Here is a 22670-nt window from a genome sequence, read left to right as displayed (position 1 = left end):
TGCTTGGGCCCTGCACCCGCATGGGAGACCAGGAGAAGCACCTGGCTCCTGGCTTTGGATCAGCGCGATGCGCTGGCCGCAGCGGCCATTGGAGGGTGAACCAACGGCAAAAAGGAAGACCTTTCTCTCTGTCTCTCTCTCACTATCCACTCTGCCTGTCAAAAAGAAAAAAAAATTTATTTGAGAGAGAAACACTTCCATTCACTGGTTCACTCTCAAATGTTCACAATTGCCTGAGTTGGGCTGAGCCAAAGCCAGGAACTGGGAACTTAATCCAGCCCCCAAGTGGGTAGCAGGGACTCAACTACTTGAACCATCACCTGCCTCCTCCTAAGGTGTACATTAGCAGGAAACTGGATTGGAAACAGCCAATCCAATCCATGGATTTCTATATGGGGTACAAGTGTCTTAACCAGTGACTTAACTACTGTGCCAAATGTGCTCCCCTGCCCAACTAGTTTCTGATGGTGACTGAAATTCTTAGATATTCTGTCTGCTTAGCTTATAGACAATGTGCCCTGCTGACAAGAAACACGCTCAGTTCTCACCACTCTGTGTAGCTTGTTATTCATTGTTTGATAGACTTTAACCTACCCCACCTTCCTCTGACTCACTCTCTTCCATATTAGGTGGTGAGTTTTATGGTGAAGAAGCAGATAAATGAAGTCAAAACGTCCCACTTTTAAAAACAGGGAATTGGAAATAGGAAGAAGTGTTCAGAAATGAAGAGTAGAGTGGGAATTTAGAAACCAGCTTCTTCCTAGCCTCCTATGACCAATTTAATTTCTTATTTATTTTTTTTTTATTTTTTGCCAGGCAGAGTTAGACAGTGAGAGAGAGAGAGAGAGAGAAAGAGAGAGAGAGAGAGAGGTCTTCCTTCCATTGGTTCACTCCCCTAATGGCTGCTACAGCCAGTGCTGCGCTGATTCGAAGACAGGAGCCAGGTGCTTTCTCCTAGTCTCCCATGTGGGTGCAGGGCCTAAGCACTTGGGCCATCCTCCACTGCCCCCCCGGGCCACAGCAGAACTGGACTGGAAGAGGAGCAACTGGAACAGAACCGGCGCCCCAACCAGGACTAGAACCCGGAATGCTGGTGCTGCAGGCAGAGGATTAGCCTAGTGAGCCACAGTGCCGTCCATGACCAATTTAATTTCTACATGGTCCGCTTCTAGGTTGTAGTTATGATAATTTTTTTAACACTTAATATGCACCAATCACTGTGCTGTGCACTTTACATTGATTATTTTATTCAGTCTTTCCAAGAACCTTATGTTGTTATCACTATTATATTCATTTTACAAAATGTGAAACTAATGCTTGCCTAGTAAGAGTGGCAGTGAGATTTGAACTCATGCCCTCTAATTTCAGAGTCTTTCCAACTACTCTGCTATTTTGATTGCCATCTTTTCCTATGTCATAGATAAGTTTCAAGTAGTCACTGGAGCATACACCTTGCTTTTTTTTTTTTTTTAAGATTTATTTATTTACTTGAAAGTCAGAGTTACACAGAGAGAGAAGGAGACCCACAGAGAGAGAGGGAGAGAGAGAGAGAGAGAGAGAGAGAGAGAGGTCTTCCATCTGCTGGTTCACTCCCTAGATGGCCGCAACCGCTGGAGCAGTGCCAATCCAAAGCCAGGAGCCAGGAGCTTCTTCTGGGTCTCCCACGCGGGTGCAGGGGCCCAAGGACTTGGGCCATCTTCTTCTGCTTTCCCAGGCCACAAAGGAGAGCCAGATCAGAAGTGGAGCAGCCGGGACTCGAACCAGCGCCCATATGGGATGCTGGTACTGCAGGCAGTGGCTTTACCCACTATGCCACAGCGCTGGCCCCCATACACCTTTTTTTTTTTTTTTTTTGACAGGCAGAGTGGATAGTGAGAGAGAGAGAGACAGAGAGAAAGGTCTTCCTTTTTGCCGTTGGTTCACCCTCCAATGGCCGCTGCGGCCGGCGCATTGTGCTGATCCGAAGCCAGGAGCCAGGTGCTTCTCCTGGTCTCCCATGCGGGTGCAGGGCCCAAGCACTTGGGCCATCCTCCACTGCCTTCCCGGGCCATAGCAGAGAGCTGGCCTGGAAGAGGGGCAACCGGGATAGAATCCGGCGCCCCAACCGGGACTAGAACCCGGTGTGCCAGCGCCGCAAGGCGGAGGATTAGCCTGTTAAGCCACGGTGCTGGCCAATACACCTTGTTTTTAATACCTCCTAGATCCTTTCTCAGTTTCTTTCCTGTCTCAAATGTGTGGATAAACTTACAGAAAACTAGGAGTCTAGAAACACCCCTTGAAGAAACTCTGATATTCCCAAATTATTTGAAATATGGAAGCAGCATGCCTTAAACACTGCTGTGATGTCACAACCAACCATTCTTCCCACTCAGTTCCTTTTCGCTAACTGATCACTTATTGAGTTTGTGTACTGTTTCCTAGGCAGTGTTAGGTGTTGTGAACACATGGAATAATACAGCATGGACTCTGCCTTCGTGGAATTTATGGTCCTTTCTAGTGCAGTCACGGCTGTGCCTTGCACCTTCACTTGTACTCAGTTTCTTCCTTTTCTTTGCACATCTAACCTAGAACTTACTTGGGAACTTATTGTCAATGAGACTTTGTCCTTCTTGGTAATCCAAGCCCCTATTGTTGTTTTTATGATAATTATCTTCTACTTTATGGTCACTATCAATCATAATCACTGATTTCTGGTTCTTATTTAAAATTTATTTTTATATAAGAGGGAACATCAAAAAGTTCGTAGAAAATGGAATCCAAGAACAAATGTTTGGCCTAGTGGTTAGGATGTCTGTGTCTCATATCAGACTGCCAGAGTTCAAGTCCCAGCTCTGCTCCTGCTTCCTGCTTCCAAGTAATGCACACCCTGGGAGGCAGCAGGTGATGGCTCAAATAATTGGGTCCATGCCATTCATGTGTGAGATTTGGGTTGAGTTCTTTGGTGTGGGCATTTAGGGAGTAAACCAGTGAATAGCAGCTCTTTCTGCCTCTCTCTCTCTGGCTCTCAAATAAATAAAAGACAGAAGGAAAGGAAAGGAGAGGGGAGGGGAGAGGAGGGAAGGAAAGGGAGGGAAAGGAAGCAGAGGGAAGGGAAAGGAGGGAAGGGGGGAGGTAGGAGGGAAGGATAATATATAAAACTAGGCCGGCGCCGTGGCTCAACAGGCTAATCCTCCGCCTTGCGGCGCCGGCACACCGGGTTCTAGTCCCGGTCGGGGCACCGATCCTGTCCCGGTTGCCCCTCTTCCAGGCCAGCTCTCTGCTGTGGCCAGGGAGTGCAGTGGAGGATGGCCCAAGTGTTTGGGCTCTGCACCCCATGGGAGACCAGGATAAGCACCTGGCTCCTGCCATCGGAACAGCGCGGTGCGCCGGCCGCAGCACGCTACCGCGGCGGCCATTAGAGGGTGAACCAACGGCAAAGGAAGACCTTTCTCTCTGTCTCTCTCTCTCTCACTGTCCACTCTGCCTGTCAAAAAAAAAAAAAAAGAATATAAAACTAAGCTTATTTGATGCAAAAATTATGATATCCAGGTATATAAGGCATCTTCAAAATGCTTATGGGAAATGAGTAATATGAAAAAGCTATGCCAGGATCTCAATTTTTTTATTTTGTACCAAAGCAAACTTTTTTTTAAAGAAAAGATTTATTTGTTTATTTGACAGTCAGAGAGAGAGAGAGAGAGAGAGATCGATCTTCCTTCAGCTGTTTCACACAGTTACCCTCCAAATGGCTGCAATGGCAGGAGTTGGGCCAGGCTGAAACCTGGTGTCAGGAGGTTCATTCAGGTCTCCCACATAGGTGGCAAGGAGCCCAAGCATTTGGGCCACCTTCCACTGCTTTTCCCAGACCCAGAAGAAGTTCCTGGATTGGAGTTGGTTCTGCCCTGGCCATGGTGGTCACTTGGGGAATGAACCACTGAATGGAAGGACCCCCCGGCCTCTCTCAAGTAAATAAGCAATTCTTTTTTTAAAAAAATAAAGATTTATTTATTTATTTATTTGAAAGGCAGATTGACAGAGGGTGGGGGAGAGACAGAGGGAGAGAGATCTTCCATCTGTGCTTCACTCCCCGAATGGTTGCCATGGCTGGGACTGAGCCAGGCTGAAGCCAGGAACCTGGAACTCCATCCTGGTCTCCCACATGGGTAGTAGGGACCCAAGTACTTGGGACATTTTTCACTGCCTTCCTAGGTACATTAGCAGGGAGCTGGATGGGAAGTGGAACAGTTGGGACTTGAACTAACATTCAGATACGAGATGCCGGCAGTGGTTTAATCTGCTGTACCACAATGTCAAACCTTTTCTTTTAACATTACTTGTTGGATATTCTCCCGTATTATTGGATAATATGTATTTCCTTTTTTTTTTTTTTTGTAATGGCTCTATAACATTCCAATCTGTGAGTATACCATAAATATTTTAAACAGTCCTGTAGTGATAGGTATTTAGATTCATATACATTATTGAAGTAGTTATCCTTTGTCTTAGCCATTTGGGGTGCTTGAACACAGTACTTTAGATTGGGCAAATTATAAATAGAAATTTGCTGCTCATAGTTTTGGGGGCTGGGAAGTCCAAGATCAAGGTCCCAACAGATGTGGTGTCTGGTGAGGGCTTCCTGCTTCATACATGGTGCCTTGCTGCTGTGTCTTCACATAGTGGAGGGAACAAACAGCTTCCTTGAGCTTCTTTTATGAGGACCTTAATCCAACCCAAATCAACTCCCAAAGTCCCCACCTCTTAATACTATCACACTGGGGAATAAGTTTCAACATATGAGTTTTGAGAAAAACATTGACATTCAGACCATAGCATCTTTTTACAAGTAGTTTCACTCACTGAATTGAGTATATTTGTAAGATAATTCTGGAAAGGGAGTTGTTGGAGCAAGTAAAATTTTTACTAGATATGGTCAATTATCAGTTGAAAAAAGTTGTGCCAAGATCTCAATGGTGTAAAAATTATTATTTCCTCACTTTCTATACAACACTGAACATAATCAGACATCACTGAACATTATCAGTGGGAGACCTGGAAGAAGCTCCTGGCTCCTGGCTTTGGATTGGCGTAGCTATGGCCGTTGCGGCCATCTGGGGAGTGAACCAGCAGATGGAAGACCTCTCTACCTGTCTCTACCTCTCTCTCTCTAACTCTCTTTCAAATAAGTAAAATAAATCTTTAAAAAAAAAAATTAGGAGGCTCTAGGTTATACAAGAATTCAGGGGACTTCACAAATATTGGATCATTTCTAATGCCTGGGAAACTAAAGTAGTTACTCTATATGGTATTTATGTTCATTTCACTTGTTAAAACATTTTTTTTTCTTTAGGTTCATGGGTGTATGTGTTCATCAAGGACAGTTGCATGCACTTACAGAGGTAAGATTTCAACATGTATGGTCCCAAAGTATTACTCAGTTATGTAAGTAAAATGTATGTGTATTTATTTCTGTGTGAAAATGAAAGTGTTAATAATACATTCTTCTGTTGCCTGGGGACAGTAGTCATATCTCTTAATACTCTTGTGTTCCCTCATGATACTTGGTGAGTACTCTGAGAATATGAGTGCTCAAGTGTTAAATTGGTTCTTGTCCCCTGGATAGCTCCCTCCTATGCCAAGGGATAGCGTCATTTGACTGCAAACTCTCTCATGGTAAGAAATTCCCAGAACGCCTGGAAATATTTTATGTCCTGATCTAGAATTCCAGTCACTGTTCTAGTTTCCTGATTGGTCTTACAAATCATTGGAATCAATTTCCATCTGTATTCTCATTTCATTTCCAGCCTCTGCTAGGCAGATAAAAATGTGTGATAGTCATCGTTCAGTGAATTCTCTCTAGAACAAAGATTTCCAATATTTAGGTGCCAGATTATCAGCTTCAGAATTTGCTACAGTGCTTCTTAAAAACAGATTTATGGAGTCTTCTAGATTTAACAGGTCCAAATAGGGCCCATCTGTATCCTTGTAAGTTTCTAAAATTATTCTCATGAGCAACTAGAATGTTCTAGAATGTTTTCACATTCTTCATTGAGTAGTAAGTACCAAAGAATATAGTGAAGAAATGTAGGAAGGAAAGTTGTTTAACAAAATTTGCAAGAGTGTTGGTTTCCTGCTGGCTTGGTTCCTAGTATTAATCCTTGACATCTTATGAAGAAAGGTTTCTTGTGCCTCACCCTATGCCTCTTTTTTCAATTATCGAAAACACTGGAAGGTACCATGTCTGTGGCTATATCCTGTCTCTTATGTGGACAGCAAAAGAAGGTAGAATGGTGAGGAATTTAAGAACATGGCCTCTGAAATATTTGTTTGTTTGTTTACTTATTTATTTATTTGGACCGGTACTGTGGCGTAGTAAGTTAAGCTTCTGCCTGTGGTGCTGGCATCCCATGTGGGCACTGGTTCAAGTCTCAGCTGTTCCACTTCTGATCCAGCTCGCTGCTAATGGCCTGGGAAAGCAGTGGAAGGTGACCCCAAGTGCTTGGGTCCCTGCACCCACATGGGAGACCTAGAAGAAGCTTTGGACTCCTGGCTTCAGATCAGCCCAGCTCTGGCCATTACTGCCATTTGGAGAGTGAACCAGCTGATGGAAGACCTTTTTCTCTGTCTCTCCCTCTGTCTGTAACTCTGCCTCTCAAATATATAAATAAATCTTCAAAAGATTTATTTGAAAGGCAGAGTATCAGAGAATGAGTGAGTGAGAGAGAGAAACTTCCATCTGCTGGTTCATTTCCTAAATGGCTGCAACAGTTAGGGCTGAGCCAGGCCAAAACTAGAAGCAACAACTCCATATGGGTGGCAGAGGCCAAAGCACTTGGGCCATGATCCATTGCCTTTCCAGGCATATTCATAAGAATGTTGGATCAGAAACAGAGCAGCTGGGTCTTGAACTGGCATTCCAATACGGGACACTGATGTCCCAAGCTGCACCTTAAATCCTGGCCCAGGTCCTTGATATCTGGATTGCCTAGGTTTAAGTCTCTCTGTGACTCGATGTTTTCCTTAGTAATATAGGAATAAAAACAATAGCACTTGATCCAGGGAGTATAGATAGAGAAGAGGACCAGAATCTGAGTCCTAAAGTATTTCTTTATTAGCATTATTGTTATTTTTATTTTAAAAATCTTTGTTTTCATGTATTTGAAAAGTAGAGAGACAGAGATAGAGATGTTACATCCACTGGTTCACTCTTTGAATGCCTGCAATAGCTGAAGCAGGGTTGGACCAAAGCTATGAGGTCAGAATTCAATCTGGTTGTCCAACATGGGTGTCAGGAATCCAAGTACTTGAGCCATCATGTGCTGCCTTTCTGAGTATACATTAGCAGAAAGCTGGAATTGGGAGTGGAGCCAGGACTTGAATCCAGGCACTCTGATATGGGGTGCAAGCATCTTAACCCACATTGTAACCACAACGCTGAAAGCCCACCCTGAGTGTTTCAATCTTAAAAGTCCAGGAAGAGGACTGGTGCTGTGGCATAGTGGGTAAGGCTGCTGCCTGCAGTGCCAGAACCTTTTATGGGTGCTGGTTTGAGTCCCGGCTACTTCATTTCTGACCCAGCTGCCTGCTAATGTGCCTGGGAAAACAGCCGAGGAAGGCCCAAATCCTTGGGCTCCTGCACCCACATGGGAGACCCAGAGGAGGCTCCTGGCTCCTGGATTTGGATTGGCTCAGCTCTGGCCATTGTGGCCATTTGGGGAGTGAACCAGCGGATGGGAGACTTCTCTCTCTCTCTCTGTAATGCTGCCTTTCAACTAAATAAAATAAATCTTAAAAAAAAAAAAATCCAGGAAGTCAAGACTGAGGAGCACTGAAAATACCAAGTGAGCCTATTGGCCTGGAATGGAAAGGAAAGAGTTTCAAGGGAGGAAGAGGAATTTAATTGTGACAAATGCTGCTGATAAAGTGGTGACCTTACAGGGATATTGCGAGGATGAATATAAAGTGTTTATTTAACACACTGCCTGGCATACAGTATTTGATTAATACATGTCAACTATCATACATTTTTATAAATGACTGATTTATTGACAGATCCCTCCTTTAAATTGTCAATATTTTCATTTAGTATTATGTTCTATACTGCTGTTCATATCATTACATTTTTACAAAACTCTTGACTGTAGTATAACATAGTGAAAAATCACATGTCAGAAGAGTACAGTTGACTAAACTTTTACAAATGAACATGACCATAACTAGAACCCTACATCAAGAGATATTTTTGTGTATTTCTATTCTTAGAAATGAGTCTGTATCGTCCTATTTATAGGGCACCTATGAAAACTTAAGTTGAGCAATAAATATACCACCTGTGGTAACTCTGAATTATTTATTATTATTATTATTTTTTTTTTTTTTGACAGGCAGGGTGGACAGTGAGAGAGAGAGACAGAGAGAAAGGTCTTCCTTTTTGCCGTTGGTTCACCCTCCAATGGCCACTGAGGCCGGCGCATCGTGCTGGTCTGAAGCCAGGAGCCAGGTGCTTCTCCTGGTCTCCCATGCGGGTGCAGGGCCCAAGCACTTGGGCCATCCTCCACTGCACTGCCGAGCCATAGCAGAGAGCTGGCCTGGAAGAGGGGCAACTGGGACAGAATCCGGCGCCCCGACCGGGACTAGAACCCGGTGTGCCGGCGCCGCAAGGCAGAGGATTAGCCTGTTAAGCCACGGCGCCGGCCTGAATTATTTATTATGTCACTGAAATATTCACAGAATTGAAAACATGGGACTTAATGTGTTAATGAGATATTGTCATAGCTTACGATGTTAATAATTTTTATGATATGAATAGGTGGATGGAGGGCAAGTCAAATATCCACATATTCTTGGTTCTTTTTTTTTTTTTTTTAAAGATGTATTTATTTAATTAAAAGTCAGAGTTACACAGAGAGAGAAGGAAAGGCAAGACCATCTGCTGGTTCACTCCCTAGCTGGCCACAACGGCTGGACCTGAACCCATCCGAAGCCAGGAGCCAGCAGTTTCTTTTGGATCTCCCATGTGGGTGCAGGGGCCCAAAGACTTGGGCCATTTTCTACTGCTTTTCCAGGCCATAGCAGAGAGCTGGATCAGAAGTGGAGTGGCCGGGACTTGAACCAGCACCCATCTGGGATGCCAGCACTGCAGGCTGCAGTTTTACCCGCTACGCCACAGCACTGGCCCCACTCTTAGTTATTTTTATTTTTTTATTAAAGATTTATTTTATTTATTTGAAAGAGTTACAGAGAGAGGTAGAGACAGAGAGGGAGGTTTTCCATCTGCTGGTTCACTCCCCTAGATGGCCACAACAGCCAGAGCTGTGCCGATCCGAAGCCAGGAACCAGGAGCTTCTTCCGGGTCTCCCAACTGGGTTCAGGGCCCAAGGACTTGGGCTATCTTCCACTGATTTCCCAGGCCATAGCAGAGAGCTGGATTGGAAGTGGAGCAGCCAGGACTAGAACTGGCGCCCATGTGGGATGCCGGCGCTTCAGGCCAAGGCATTAACCTGCTGTGCCACAGTGCCGGCCCCAACTCTTGGTTATTTTCAAAAAGGATCAGTAAATGCTTTGATGGTATAGGTCTCTGGAGAATTCTAGGTTTAATTTTCTTATAATTTGTGTTGACAGTATAGCTATTGGTTTTAGTAACGATCATAAAAATAAATTATTAATAACATCTCATACAACCCTTGAAAGTTGGATGACATTCAGTAAATATTTTTTGAAAGGTTGAATGCTTGTCTCCAGAGTAATGTGATTATCATTCCTCATTTCTCTTTGAATTTATTGGTCTATAATTACAGTAGACAAGCATAGCTCTCGTTAATGCCTATAAAGTATTGACAGTATTAGGAAGAATATTTCTCATATACCATTACAGTGGCAATCTGGACTTTCCTGGGCTTGAGACATTTCCATGAGACTTCATTTTAGTTGTACACATTAATTGAATTTGCAATAGTCAGACACAGGTTTTTTTTTTTTTTTTTTTTTTTTTTTTTTTGACAGGCAGAGTGGATAGTGAGAGAGAGAGACAGAGAGAAAGGTCTTCCTTTTTTTCGTTGGTTCACCCTCCAATAGCCGCTGCGGCCGGCGCATCGTGCTGATCCAAAGCCGGGAGCCAGGTGCTTCTCCTGGTCTCCCTTGCGGGTGCAGGGCCCAAGCACTTGGGCCATCCTCCACTGCCTTCCCGGGCCATAGCAGAGAGCTGGCCTGGAAGAGGGGCAAATGGGATAGAATCCGGCACCCCAACCGGGACTAGAACTCGGTGTGCCAGCGCCGCAAGGCAGAGGATTAGCCTGTTAAGCCATGGCGCCGGCCGAGACACAGGTTTTAATTTTGCTTTTAAACTACTTATGTAAAGGTAGACTTCTAAGTTTTTAAGCAAACTAGTATTTGCTTTTGTTTTTAAAGATTTATTTATTTATTTAAAAGATAGAGTTGGGAGCTGGCACTGTGGTGTAGCTGGTAAAGCCACTGCCTACAGTGCCAGTGTACCATATGGGTGCCAGTTTGAGTCCCAGATGCTCTGCTTTCAGTCCAGCTTTCTGCTAATGCACCTGGGAAAGCAGTGAAGCATGGCCCAAATGCTTGGGCCCCTGCACCCACTTAGGAGATCCGGAGGAAGCTCCTGGCTCCTGGCTTTGGACTAGCCCAGCTCTGCTGTTGCGGTCATTTGAAGAGTAGGCCAGTGGATGGAAGATCTCTCCCTCCCTCCCTCTTTGATCCTCCATCTGCTGATGACAGCATCGCAGGTAGTGGCCCAACCTGCTATGCCACAACGCTGTCCCCCAACTAGTATTTGTTAAAGTGAACACAATTTAGTAAAAAGATCACCTGGAAACTTTTGAGTTTAATGAGTTGAATTAAGAATCTATATTGAGGGGCTGGTGCTGTGGCGTAGCGGGTAAAGCCGCCACCTGCAGTGCCAGCATCTCATATGGACGCTGATTCAAGACCCAGCCACTCCACTTCTGATCCAACTCTCTGCTATGGCCTGGGAAAGCAGTAGAAGATGGCCCAAGGCCTTGGGCCCCTGTACCCAAATGGGAGACCTGGAAGAAGCGTCTAGCTCCTGGCTTTGGACTGGTGCAGCTCCTGCTGTTGTGGCTACCTGGGGAGTAAACCAGCAGATGGAAGGCCTCTCTCTCTCTCTCTCTTTCTGCCTCTGCCTCTCTATAACTCTGCCTTTCAAATAAATAATTTTTTTTAAAAAAAGAATATGTCAGCCCATTTGCACAAGTGCTTCTAAGTGACTGTTTTCAAGTTTGCATGGCTAACACTCTATTGGACAAAGCAGATCAATGCCTGAGCTTCGGGATGGGAATTATGATCTGTCCACATCAGGAATACATTGCAAAGTTACTTCTTAAAAGGTATATATTTTGTAAGATGTGAAGAATTGAAGCTCTTTTTGGCAGTCTCACTTACTTTAACATACCGTTATTTGTCTTTTCTTCTCTGCTTGAGGGTAATGGCTTTCTCCTAGTTTAAAAACTATAGCCACGCCGGCGCCGTGGCTTAACAGGCTAATCCTCCGCATTACGGCGCCGGCACACCGGGTTCTAGTCCCGGTTGGGGCGCCGGATTCTATCCCATTTGCCCCTCTTCCAGGCCAGCTCTCTGCTTTGGCCCGGGAAGGCAGTGGAGGATGGCCCAAGTGCTTGGGCCCTGCACCTGCATGGGAGACCAGGAGAAGCACCTGGCTCCCGGCTTCGGATCAGCACGATGCGTTGGCCACAGCGGCCATTGGAGGGTGAACCAATGGCAAAAAGGAAGACCTTTCTCTCTGTCTCTCTCACTATCCACTTTGCCTGTCAAAAAAAAAAAAAAAAAAAAAAAAACTATAGCCACTATTGGTTACTCTATGGGCTGAGTGCTGTGCTTGGTACTTTATATTAACTATAATTATCACAGTTCTGTAGTCTTATTGCCTGCATTTTATAGGTGGTAAAACTAAGGCTTAGAGAGATTAAGTGAAGTCCCAAAGAAGAATTGGGTCCAGGTTCATCTGACTTCAAGTTCTATACCCTTTCCATTACAACATGCGCTCCTTAGTTAACTGTCATATTCTCCACAGTGCTAAATACAGGATTTTCCATGCGTAACATATGCATTTGTAGAATTCAATTCTTACTTTTTTTTTTTAATTTGACAGGTAGAGTTATAGACAGTGAGAGACAGAGACAGAGAGAAAGGTCTTCCCTCCATTGATTCACTCCCCAAATGGCCATCATGGCTGGCGCTGCACCTATCGAAAGCCAGGAGCCAGGAGCCTCTTCCTGGTCTCCCATGTGGGTGCAGGAGCCCAAGCACTTGAGCCATCCTCCACTGCCCTCCTGGGCCACAGCAGAGAGCCGGAATGGAGAGGAGCAACTGGGACTAGAACCCGGCGCCCATATGGGATGCCAGCCCCGCAAGGCAGAGGATTAACCAAGTGAGCCACAGCACCGGCCCCAGTTCTTACGTTTTTTAAAAAGATTTTTTTTTATTCATTTGAGATGTAGAATTATAGACAATGAGAGGGAGAGACAGAGAGAAAGGTCTTCCTTCTGTTGGTTCACTCCCCAGATGGCCGCAATGGCCAGAGCTGTGCTGATCTAAAGTCAGGAGCCAGGCGTTTCTTCCCAGTCCCCCATGCAGGTGCAGGGGCTCAAGCACTTGGGCCATCTTCTACTGCTTTCCCAGACCATAGCAGAGAGCTGGATCAGAAGAGGGGCAGCGGGACTAGAACTGGTGCCCATATGGGATACCAGCACAGCAGGCAGAGGATTAACCTGCTACACATGGAGCCGGCCCCTCTTACTAACTTTTAATGTCTTCTATGTTATTTAGAAAAGGCATTTCTTGGTTATTGGAGGATATTATAATATCTTGGTTGCAAAAAACATAGTTAAGTGGCCTTAAACAGCAAAAGGATTCATACAGATGGAATTCATGCATTGTTTTAGGTTAAGGATTGATTTAGTTCAGCACACAGATGCTATTTAGAGACCCTGTTCTTTCCATCTCTTTGTTCTGTCTTTAGAGTATCAACTTTATCCTAAAGTTGGCTGTCATTCATAATCAAAAGGTAGCTGTTGCCAACTTACATGTTGTATAGTTTCCATATCCAAGATGGTTGAGGGGTAGGGTAGGATGTAGAAAAGAGAGAAAAGAAAGAGAGATGTTTTGGGACAAATTATGTGCTAACTCATCACGTTTTTCCTTTTAAGCTTGTTACAAAAGGCACAAAGAACATGTTCTCACAATCACGTAATTTGGGAACCTGTTAGTGCAGAATCTCAGTGGCTAGAATATTAGAGATTAGGGGAATGTGTTGGATATAGTCATGGTGTAGGGGTCTCAAGTGATTGTAATCTCTGTTTAAAGGAGTCAGCCAATAAGTTGGCTTGATGGATGGAATTATTGGGGGTCTCTCTTGCCCTTTTTGTAATGTGATAATGAGAACTACTCAGCTAATTCTGTAACTGAATATTCGTTGGCCTGGTGAGATAATTTTCTTTTTTTAAAAAAGATCTTATTTATTTATTTTTAATATTTATTTATTTGAAAGGAAGAGTTACAAAGAGACAGAGGCAGAGAGAGGTCTTCCATCCACTGGTTCATTCCCCAAATGGCAGCAACAGCCGGAGCTGGGGTGATCTGAAGCCAGGAGCCAGGAGCTTCTTCTGGGTCTTCCACACAGATGCAGGGGCCCAAGCACTTGGGCCATCTTCCACTGCTTTCCCACGTGCATTAGCAAGGAACAGGATCAGAAGTGGAGCAACTGGGACTCAAACCGGTGCCCATAAGCTATGTCAGCACTGCAGGCAGTGGCTTTACTCACTACACCACAGCGCCAGCCCCAGCCCCAGCCCCAGATTTTATTTATTTATTTGAGAGATAGAGTTACAGTCAGAGAGAGGGAGAGAGAGAAAGATCATCCATCCAGTAGTTCACTCCCCAAATGGCCACAACAGCCAGAGCTGGGCCGATCCAAAACCAGGAGCCAGGAGCTTTTTCTGGGTCCTCCATGTGGGTATAGGGGCCCAAGCACTTAGGCCATCTTCCACTGCTTTCCCAGGCAATAGCAGAGAGCTGGATCGGAAGAGGAGCAACTGGGACTTGAACTGACACCCATATGAGCTGCTGGTGCCACAGGCAGAAGTTTAGCCTGTAACACCACAGTGCTGGGCCAGAGATAATTTTTACAGAAAGAACACCCAATCAAGCAGGTATTGGTACTGGAAAAAGAATGCTTCTAGCTCATGAGAGAATGGAATGGGTCAGCCCTATGTGTTGTTACAGAGAGGTGGCTTTTTGGTTTTTGTTTGTTTGTTTAATTTATATGGCCTCATTGTTCTTACTCCCCATTCCAGTGCTACCATATGCCTTTGAATTTCAAAATATTTGTGGAAATATTGAATTGAAATAAATTTATTTTGATGTAAAAAGTTTTGAAATTCATACATATTATTTTTTAAAAGTTCATAGAAAATACATATCATGGAAAAAACTGCAGGATTTCCATTTTTAAGCACCAGAATAAATATATCTTTTAATTCCATTTCTATGAACTTCTTGAAGTACCTTTGTATTTCTTTATTAAAGAGTAACTACTTTGGGAACTTCTCATTTATGTGAGTTGATATGTATGCCTTCTGAGTAGGTTTGTTAGGCTTATTAGAAGACTTATATAATCAGACGGCTTACAATGAAAGGAAACGCTGTGGATTCAATGACCAAATTAATGCATTATTTATAAAAGTGGGCAGCCAGACCCTGATTCCTGTTTCTTGGTGTGCTGCGATAATGCTTGCTTCTTTCTTGTTTTTGTGTGGACAAGTACAGATATTCTTCTGCCTTATTTACCTTGACTGAGAGGCAAAGTTGCCTGGTTCCCTGCCTGGGTTACTTTTGGCAGCAGAGTCATACCCATTTTCAAGTGTGGGGCAGCTTTGGGGAGGCTGTTATTACCACATGGTGGTTGAAGACATACCACAGGTACCAACAATGACTGCTTCAGGATTTTCTAAAGTACTAGAGAGGTTGAGAGGAAATGATAAAGATGTGAATTAGAAACTATGAAGAAAGAGATTCAATTGACACATACCACTCACCACTTTTAGTGAATCTGCTGTGACCTAAGTACTTCGCTAGGCTCTGGGCTTAGGGTGAAAAAGACTTGTTCACGTTATCTATTGTTGCTTATCAAACTACCCCAAAACCTAGTGGCTTAAAGCAATTTGTTTTGCTTGTGGTTTTGTAGGTCACGTATTGAGAGAGGCTTCATTGGGTCTCTGATCCACATTTGTCAGCTGGGATGGTTGAGCTGGAGGACCCAATTCCAAGCCACCTTCTTCATTTCACATTTGGTACTATGGTGCACCCTGGCCTCTTTCTTTTTTTCATAGGCTGTCTCATTCTCTAGATCATTTTTTTAAGATTTATTTTTATTTATTTGAAAGAAAAAGAGAGAGGTAGAGCCAGAGAGAGATCAATCTTCCATCTGTTGGTTCACTCTACAGATGACTGCAATGGCCAGAGCTAAGCTGATCTGAAGCCAGGAGCCAGGAGCTTCTTCCGGGTCCTCCCACACAGGTGCAGGGGCCCAAGGACTTGGACCATCTTCCATTGCTTTCCCAGGCCATAGCAGAGAGCTGGATGGGAAGTGGAGCAATGGGACTTGAACCGGCGCCCATATGGAACGCTGGTGCCCCAGGCTGAGGCTTTAACCTGCTGCACCACAGCACTGGCCCTCTCCAAATAATTTTTTTTTTTTTTTGGAGAGGGTGGTGAAAACACATGTATTTAGAATTAGCCAGCTGGACTCAGTTCAGATGATCCCAATTTTGTTGGCAACATCCAAAGCATCATAATTAGGAGCCAGTCAAACATATGCCTTCTTCTCTCCATTAGGTCTGATCAGGGTGTTGACTTTGGCTACATCCATGTCATAGAGTTTCCTCACAGCTTGTTTGATCTGGTGCTTGTTGGCCTTGATATTCACAATGAACACCAGTGTGGTGCTGTCTTCTATCTTCTTCATGGGCAGACTCAGTAGTCAGGGAGAACTTGATGATGGCATAGTGGTCAAGCCTATTTCTCCTGGGGGCACTCTTCCGAGGATATTTGGGCTGCTGTCAGAGGCATAGTGTCTTGGGCCGCCAGAACGTGGGTGATGTGCGGATCTTCTTTTTCTTGTGGCTGTGGACAACTTTTCAGCACTGCCTTCTTGGCTTTCAAGGCCTTTGCTTTGGCTTCGACTTTAGGAGGGGTGGGAGCTTCCTTCTTCTCCTTTGGCGCCATCTTGGTGAAAAGCTCTAAATAATTTCTAAGTGGCTTACGCTTCCCATGGTGATCTCAAGAAAGACTTTCCACACGAGACTATTGAGTGCTTCAAGCTCCCCAATTGGAAGCTGCATGATAATGTGATGCTTCTGTCTAAAAACTTCTGTCTAGCATTCTAGACCCTCTCTAAATCTGAAGCTCTGCCTTTCAATTGGGTGAGTCTTTGCTGTCTTCTGCACATCCTGCCTTTAGGTGTGTCTTCCAGAACTTGAATGCCCTTATCTCTCTTCTACCTCCCGTTCTCCAAGCTGGGTCAAATTCCAGGTATGCTGAGACTCTATCTTGTTGATAGGGCCTGTAATAATGCTCTGTATGACTGGGCCCATATATTTATTTAGATATATTTGTAGTTGATTGTCTAGTGCAGGTCCAGCTCTAGGAAAACTGGATTAGTCCCAGTGGAAAAAGCCAGAAATTAAAAATAGTGTGAAATGTCACATCTCACATCCTTTCACAATTATAAGTTTGTTTATTTCACTGAAACTTCTACTTGCAAAAATAGCTGAAAGTGTTTCTACAAATATATTTTGGCATGTGCTTTACTTTTGGAAAAGGTAACTTTAATTTTTAGCTTTGGTCATTTGGTAATAAAAATCTAAGTATATTCTGGTACATAGTTTTTGCTGTTATTTTTAGTAACACTCTATGATGCTTGAGAAACAAAAATTTGAAGTTGGCAGTCTAATCCACAAATAATAAAAAGTTCATTTAGTTTATCCTTAATGCAGTTTTTCCTGACATGCGTGCTTGTTTCTGATTTGTTTATTAGTTCAAAAATACTTATTTGGATCTAACTATGTGTCTAGCACTATTCTAGGTTTTGGGAATACAATAATGAGGAACAACAACAACAAAAACCCTGTTATAGAATTTACAATGTAATCAGCAAGGGATGAGCAGAGGAATTAGACTAAACAACAAATAGTTGTTTATATGGTGTTAAAAGATAGGTAATTTTAGATTTAAAAAAAATTATTATTTGAAAGGCAGAGCAACAGAGAGGGATAGACAGAAAGAGATCTTCCATCACTGATTCACTCCCCAAATGCCTGCTAACAGCCAAGGTTGGACCAGACTGAAGCCAGGAGCCTGGAACTCCATCTAGGTCTCCAATGTAGGTGAGGCCCATCCTCTACTGCTTTCCCAGGTGTATTAGCAGGGAGCTGGATTGGAAGTGGAGGAGCTGGGACTTGAACCGGCACTCACATGGGATGCCAAAGTTACAGGCACCAGCTTAATATGCTGTGCCACAAATGCCTGTGCCAAGTTGTTGTTGTTGTTTTTTTTTAAGATTTATTTATTTAATTGAAAGGCACAGTTACAGAGAGACAGAGACAGAAAGAGAGAGAGAGTCTCCCATCTGCTGGTTCACTCCCCAAATGGCTGGAGCTGGGCCGATCCAAAGCTAGGGGTCAGGAGCTGCTTCTAGGTCTCCTACCCTGGTGCAGGGGCCCAAAGACTTGGGCCGTCTTCTACTGCTTTCCCAGGCCATAGCAGAGAGCTGGATCGGAAGTAAAGCAGCTGGGACTAGAACTGGCGCCCATATGGCTCTTCAATATGGGATGTTAACATTGCAAGCAGTGGCTTAACCTGCTGTGCCATAACGCTACCTCTTCTTTGATATGCTTTCTTTTTTTAAAGATTTATTTATTTATTTGAAAGTCAGAGTTACACAGAGAGAGAAGGAGAGGCAGAGAGAAAGAGGTCTTCCATCCGCTGGAGCTTCCTCCAGGTCTTCCCACAAAGGCATAGGGGCCCAGAACTTGGGCCATCTTCTGCTTTCCCAGGCCATAGAAGAGAGCCGGATCAGAAGTGGAGCTGCTGGGACTCGAACTGGTGCCCATATGGGATGCCAGCATTGTAGGCGGTGGCTTTACCTGCTACACCACAGTACTGGCCCCTACATAGAGTTTTATAAGCTATGTAAGAACTTCAACTTTTACTCGGGATGAATTGTGAAGTCTTTGGAGGTTGTTGATTAGAGGTATGCCATGATATGATTTGTAGTAAAGGGCAAGGGAACACCAGGGCTGGCATAGCAGGTAAAGCTGCCACCTGCGACACTGGCATGCAATATGTGTGCCTGTTCAAGTCCTGGCTGCTCTACTTCTGATCTAGTTCCCTGCTGATATGCCTGGGAAAGCAGTGGAAGATGGCTCATGTGCTTAGGCCCCTGCACCCATTTTGGGAGACCCAGCTGAAGCTCTTGGCTCCTGGCTTCATCCTGGCACAGCTCTGACTGTTGTGGCCATTTGGGGAGTTAACCAGCAGATGGAAGTCCTCTCTATATAGTTTTGCCTTTCAAATAAATAAAATAAATCCTTTTTTTTTTTTTTTGACAGGCAGAGTGGACAGTGAGAGAGAGACAGACAGACAGAGAGAAAGGTCTTCCTTTTCCGTTGGTTCACATCCCAATGGCCGCTGCAGCCGGCGCGCTGCGGCTGGCACACCGTGCTGATCCGCAGCCAGGAGCCAGGTGCTTCTCCTGGTCTCCCATGCGGGTGCAGAGCCAAGGACTTGGGCCATCCTCCACTGCCCTCCTGGGCCACAGCAGAGAGCCGGACTGGAAGAGGAGCAACCAGGACAGAATCCGGCGCTCTGACCGGGACTAGAATCTGGTGTGCCAGCACCGCAGGTGGAGGATTAGCCTATCAAGCCACGGCGCTGGCCTAAAATAAATCTTTAAAAAAAGAAAAAAGTGGGAAGACCAGTTAAGACTGTTACCATAAAGTCTGTGCAATAAATTAGAACTGTGTAGGGGAACTGGTGTTGTGGTGTATTGAGTAAAACATTCACCTGTGATGCTAGCATCCCATATGGGCAGCTGTTCAAGTCCTGGCTGCTCTACTTCAGATCCAGCTCTCTACTAATGTGCCTGGAATAGCAGTGGAGAATGGCCCAAGTGCTTAGGCCCCTGCACCCATAAGGGAAATCTGAAAGAAGCTCCTGGTTTCTGGCTTTGAGCCTGGCCTAGCCCTGGCCGTTCCAGTCCTGGGGAGTGAACCAATGGATGGAAGATTCTCTCTCTCTCTCTCTCTCTCTCTCTCTCTCTCTCTAGCTCTTTCAAATAAAAATAAATACATCTTTAAAAAATGTGTAAAAAAAGGTGAGAGATTATGATAACTTGGACCAGAATAGTTGCAGTAGAGCTGTTGATTGTGGATCTATTTTTAAAGTAGGAAAAAAAAAAAAAAAACAAACAGGCTTTCTTAATGCATTGGAATTGGGATAAGAGTAGATGAAAGAAGTGAAGAATAACAGAGAGGTTTTTGACCTCAGCATCTAGAGTTGCTGTTAATAGAGATGAGGAAGGCAATGGCAGAGAGGATGGGATATGATCAAGAGGAAAGTTTTGGGGCCGGCGCTGTAGCCCAGTGAGTTAAGGCTCCGGCCTGCAGTGCCAATATCCCATATCAGTGCTGGTTTGAGTCCTGGTTGCTCCACTTCCAATCTAGCTCCATGCTAATGCACCTGGGAAAGCAATAGAAGATAGCCCAAGTCCTTGGGCCCTGCATCTATATGGGAGACACATAAGAAGCTCCTGGCTCCTGGCTTCAGATCAACTCAGTTCTGGCCCTTGTGGCCATTTGGAAAGTGAACCAGTGAATGGACACCTCTGCCCCACCCCTCTCTGTCTCTACTTCTGTCTGTAAGTCTGTCTTTCAAATAAATAAAACAAATTTTTTTTAAAAAAGAAGTCAGTTTTGAGTAGGTTTCATTTGAGATATTTATTCGATATCCACATGGGGAGGTTCAGAGGAGTACTCTGTGTGACATCTTCCTTGTTACAATCCTGTTTATCCATTTTTCCATTAAAAATATTTCATTTATTTGGAAGGAGGCATTTTTCAGTTGTTGTATTACCTCCTGAATAATAATAAGAAAAATCATTAAGTGGTTATTCCTTTCATTTGATGAATCTTTTTACAGAATTGGTAGTGATAAGACAGCAGAAGAATTTAGAGAAGTGCTTCAGTTGATCTTTCTTTTTTGTAAGGTGACATTTTTTTTTAAAGATTTATTTATTTATTTGAGTAGCAGAGTTACAGAGAGACAGAGAGAGAGAGAGAGAGAGAGAGAGAGATCTTCCATCCACTGGTTTACTCCCCAAATGGCTGCAATAGCCAGGGCTGGGCCCATCTGAAGCCAGAAGTCAGGAGCTTCTTCTGGGTCTCCCACATGGGTGCAGAAGCCCAAGCACTTGGGCCATCTTCTACTGTTTTCCCAGGCCATAGCAGAGCGCTGGATCAGAAGTGGAGCAACCGGGATTTGAACTGGCACCCATATGGGATGCCAGCACTGCAGGTGGCAGCTTTAACTACTACCCCACGATGCCAGGCCCCATTCTTTTTAGCATACTTCTCTGTCCTAAAGCAATTGTTTATCTCTATTTCCTACTGAACAAATTATTATTAAGCATATCCTTATATTAAGGGCCAATTTAAGTGAATTTCAGAAAAAGCTGTTATTCTATGAAGGTGGCAGAACAATTTTCTAAAGCCTTCTGTAGTCCTTGGTATAGGTAGCTACTCAATAAATGTTTGTGGGGCCGGCGCTGTGGTATAGTGGATAAAGCGGCCGCCTGCACTGCCGGCATCCAATATGGGCGCCGGTTTGAGTCCTGGCTGCTCCACTTCCAATCTAGCTCTCTACTATGGCCTGGGAAAGCAGTAGAAGATGGTCCAAGTCCTTGGGCCCCTGCACCCATGTGGGAGACCCAGAAGAAGCTCCTGACTCCTGGCTTCTGATGGGCACAGCTCCAGCCATTGCAGCCACCTAGGGAGTGAACCAGTGGGTGGAAGACCTCTCTCTTCCTCTCTCTTTGCCTCTGTCTTTCAAATAAACAAATAAATCTTTTAAAAACATAAATTTGTGTTCAATAAATTAATAACATGTTAAATCCATGCAGTTTTTTTCATACTATGCATTTCCCCTAAATGTTTTGAAGGTCCCAGTATGCATGGATTTCAAAAGTTTTTGTATCAAAATAAACTTATCCTTCAATTATAAAAAATTAATAACATGTAAAAGTCTGAATATAGTACCTAATTCTTCTACAAACAATAGTTTCTTTTTCCTTTATCTCTGACTGCTCCCTTTTTCCTCTATCTTATCAATCACCATGTCCTGTTCATTTTATTGCATTACTATCTTTAATCTATTTGTCTTACCCCAAATCCTTCTGTCATCATCATCATCTCTAGTCATAACTTTCTATCTAGTCTTTCTATTAGTCTTCTTCCATACCTTAAATCTGTAGTTTCTTTTTTTTTTTTAATATTTATTTATTTATTTATTTTTACTTGAAAGAGCTACAGAGAGAAGGAGAGGTAGAGCGAGAGAGAGGTCTTCCATCTGCTGGTTCACTCCCCAGTTGGCCTCAGCAGCCGGAGCTGAGTCAATCCAAAGCCAGGAGCCAGGAGCTTCTTCCGGGTCTCCCACAGAGGTGCAGGGGCCCAAGGACTTGGACCATCTTCTACTGCTTTCCCAGGCCATAGCAGAGAGCTGCATGGGAAGTGGAGCAGCCAGGAGTCAAACCGTCACCCATATGGGATGCCAGCACTGCAGTTAGTGTCTTTACAAACTGCACCAGAGTGCCGGCTCCAAATCTGTAGTTTCTGTAGCCAGTCAGAATGGTCCTCCCAAAATATATATCTTTTTTCCACTATATTGGGCATTTTTAAGTGTACAATTCAGTAGTTAGTATTAAGTATATTCTGTTGTCATGTGACAGATCTTCAGGTCTTTTTCATCTTATAAAACTGAAACTCTAAATCCACTAAATAACTCCTATTTCCCTCTACCCCAGACCTTGATAACTACTCTTCTCTCTTTTTCTATAAATTTGATTACTTTTGATTCTCCATATAAGTAGAATCATACAATATTTATCTTTCTGTGACTGGCTTATTTCACTTAGTATAATGCCCTTGATGTTCATCCATGTTGTAGCATGAAACAGATTTCCATCCTTTTTAGGACTGAATAATATTCCATTGTATGTATGAGTATATACTATTTTTTATTCATTCATGTGTTGAATGGTGGGGTTATTTCTACATCTTTGCTATTACAAATAATATTGCTTTGAACATGTGTATGTAGATATGTTTTTGAAACTCTGCTTTCAGTTTTTTTTGGCTATATACCCAGAAATGAGATTGCCGGACCATATGGTAGTTCTATTTTTAATCTTTTGAAGAATCTCTGTATTGTTTTCTGTAGCAATTGCAGCAGTACACAGAGAGGTTTTTTGTTTTTTTTTTTTAAGATTTATTTATCTATTTGAAAGTCAGAGTTACACAGGAAGTGAAGGAGAGGCAGAGAGAGTGAGAGAGAGAGAGGTCTTCCAACCTCTGGTTCACTCC

General features: G+C 43.8%; 1 protein-coding gene across 2 annotated transcripts in view; it reads left to right on the top strand.

The window, feature by feature from the left end:
- Positions 1-22670, top strand: part of TESK2 (testis associated actin remodelling kinase 2) — a 158541-nt gene that overhangs the window by 97559 nt on the left and 38312 nt on the right. For both annotated transcript variants that reach the window (XM_062191185.1, XM_062191184.1), the window contains exon 4: positions 5327-5375. In XM_062191185.1, coding sequence (XP_062047169.1) covers positions 5327-5375 — 49 coding nt within the window. The remainder of the gene's footprint in view (positions 1-5326; positions 5376-22670) is intronic.

The sequence above is a fragment of the Lepus europaeus genome, chromosome 5 (genome assembly GCF_033115175.1).
Source record: "Lepus europaeus isolate LE1 chromosome 5, mLepTim1.pri, whole genome shotgun sequence".
NCBI lineage: Eukaryota > Metazoa > Chordata > Mammalia > Lagomorpha > Leporidae > Lepus > Lepus europaeus.
The sequence above is the reverse complement of the archived record's forward strand: the minus strand, read 5'-3'. Positions and strand labels throughout refer to the sequence as shown.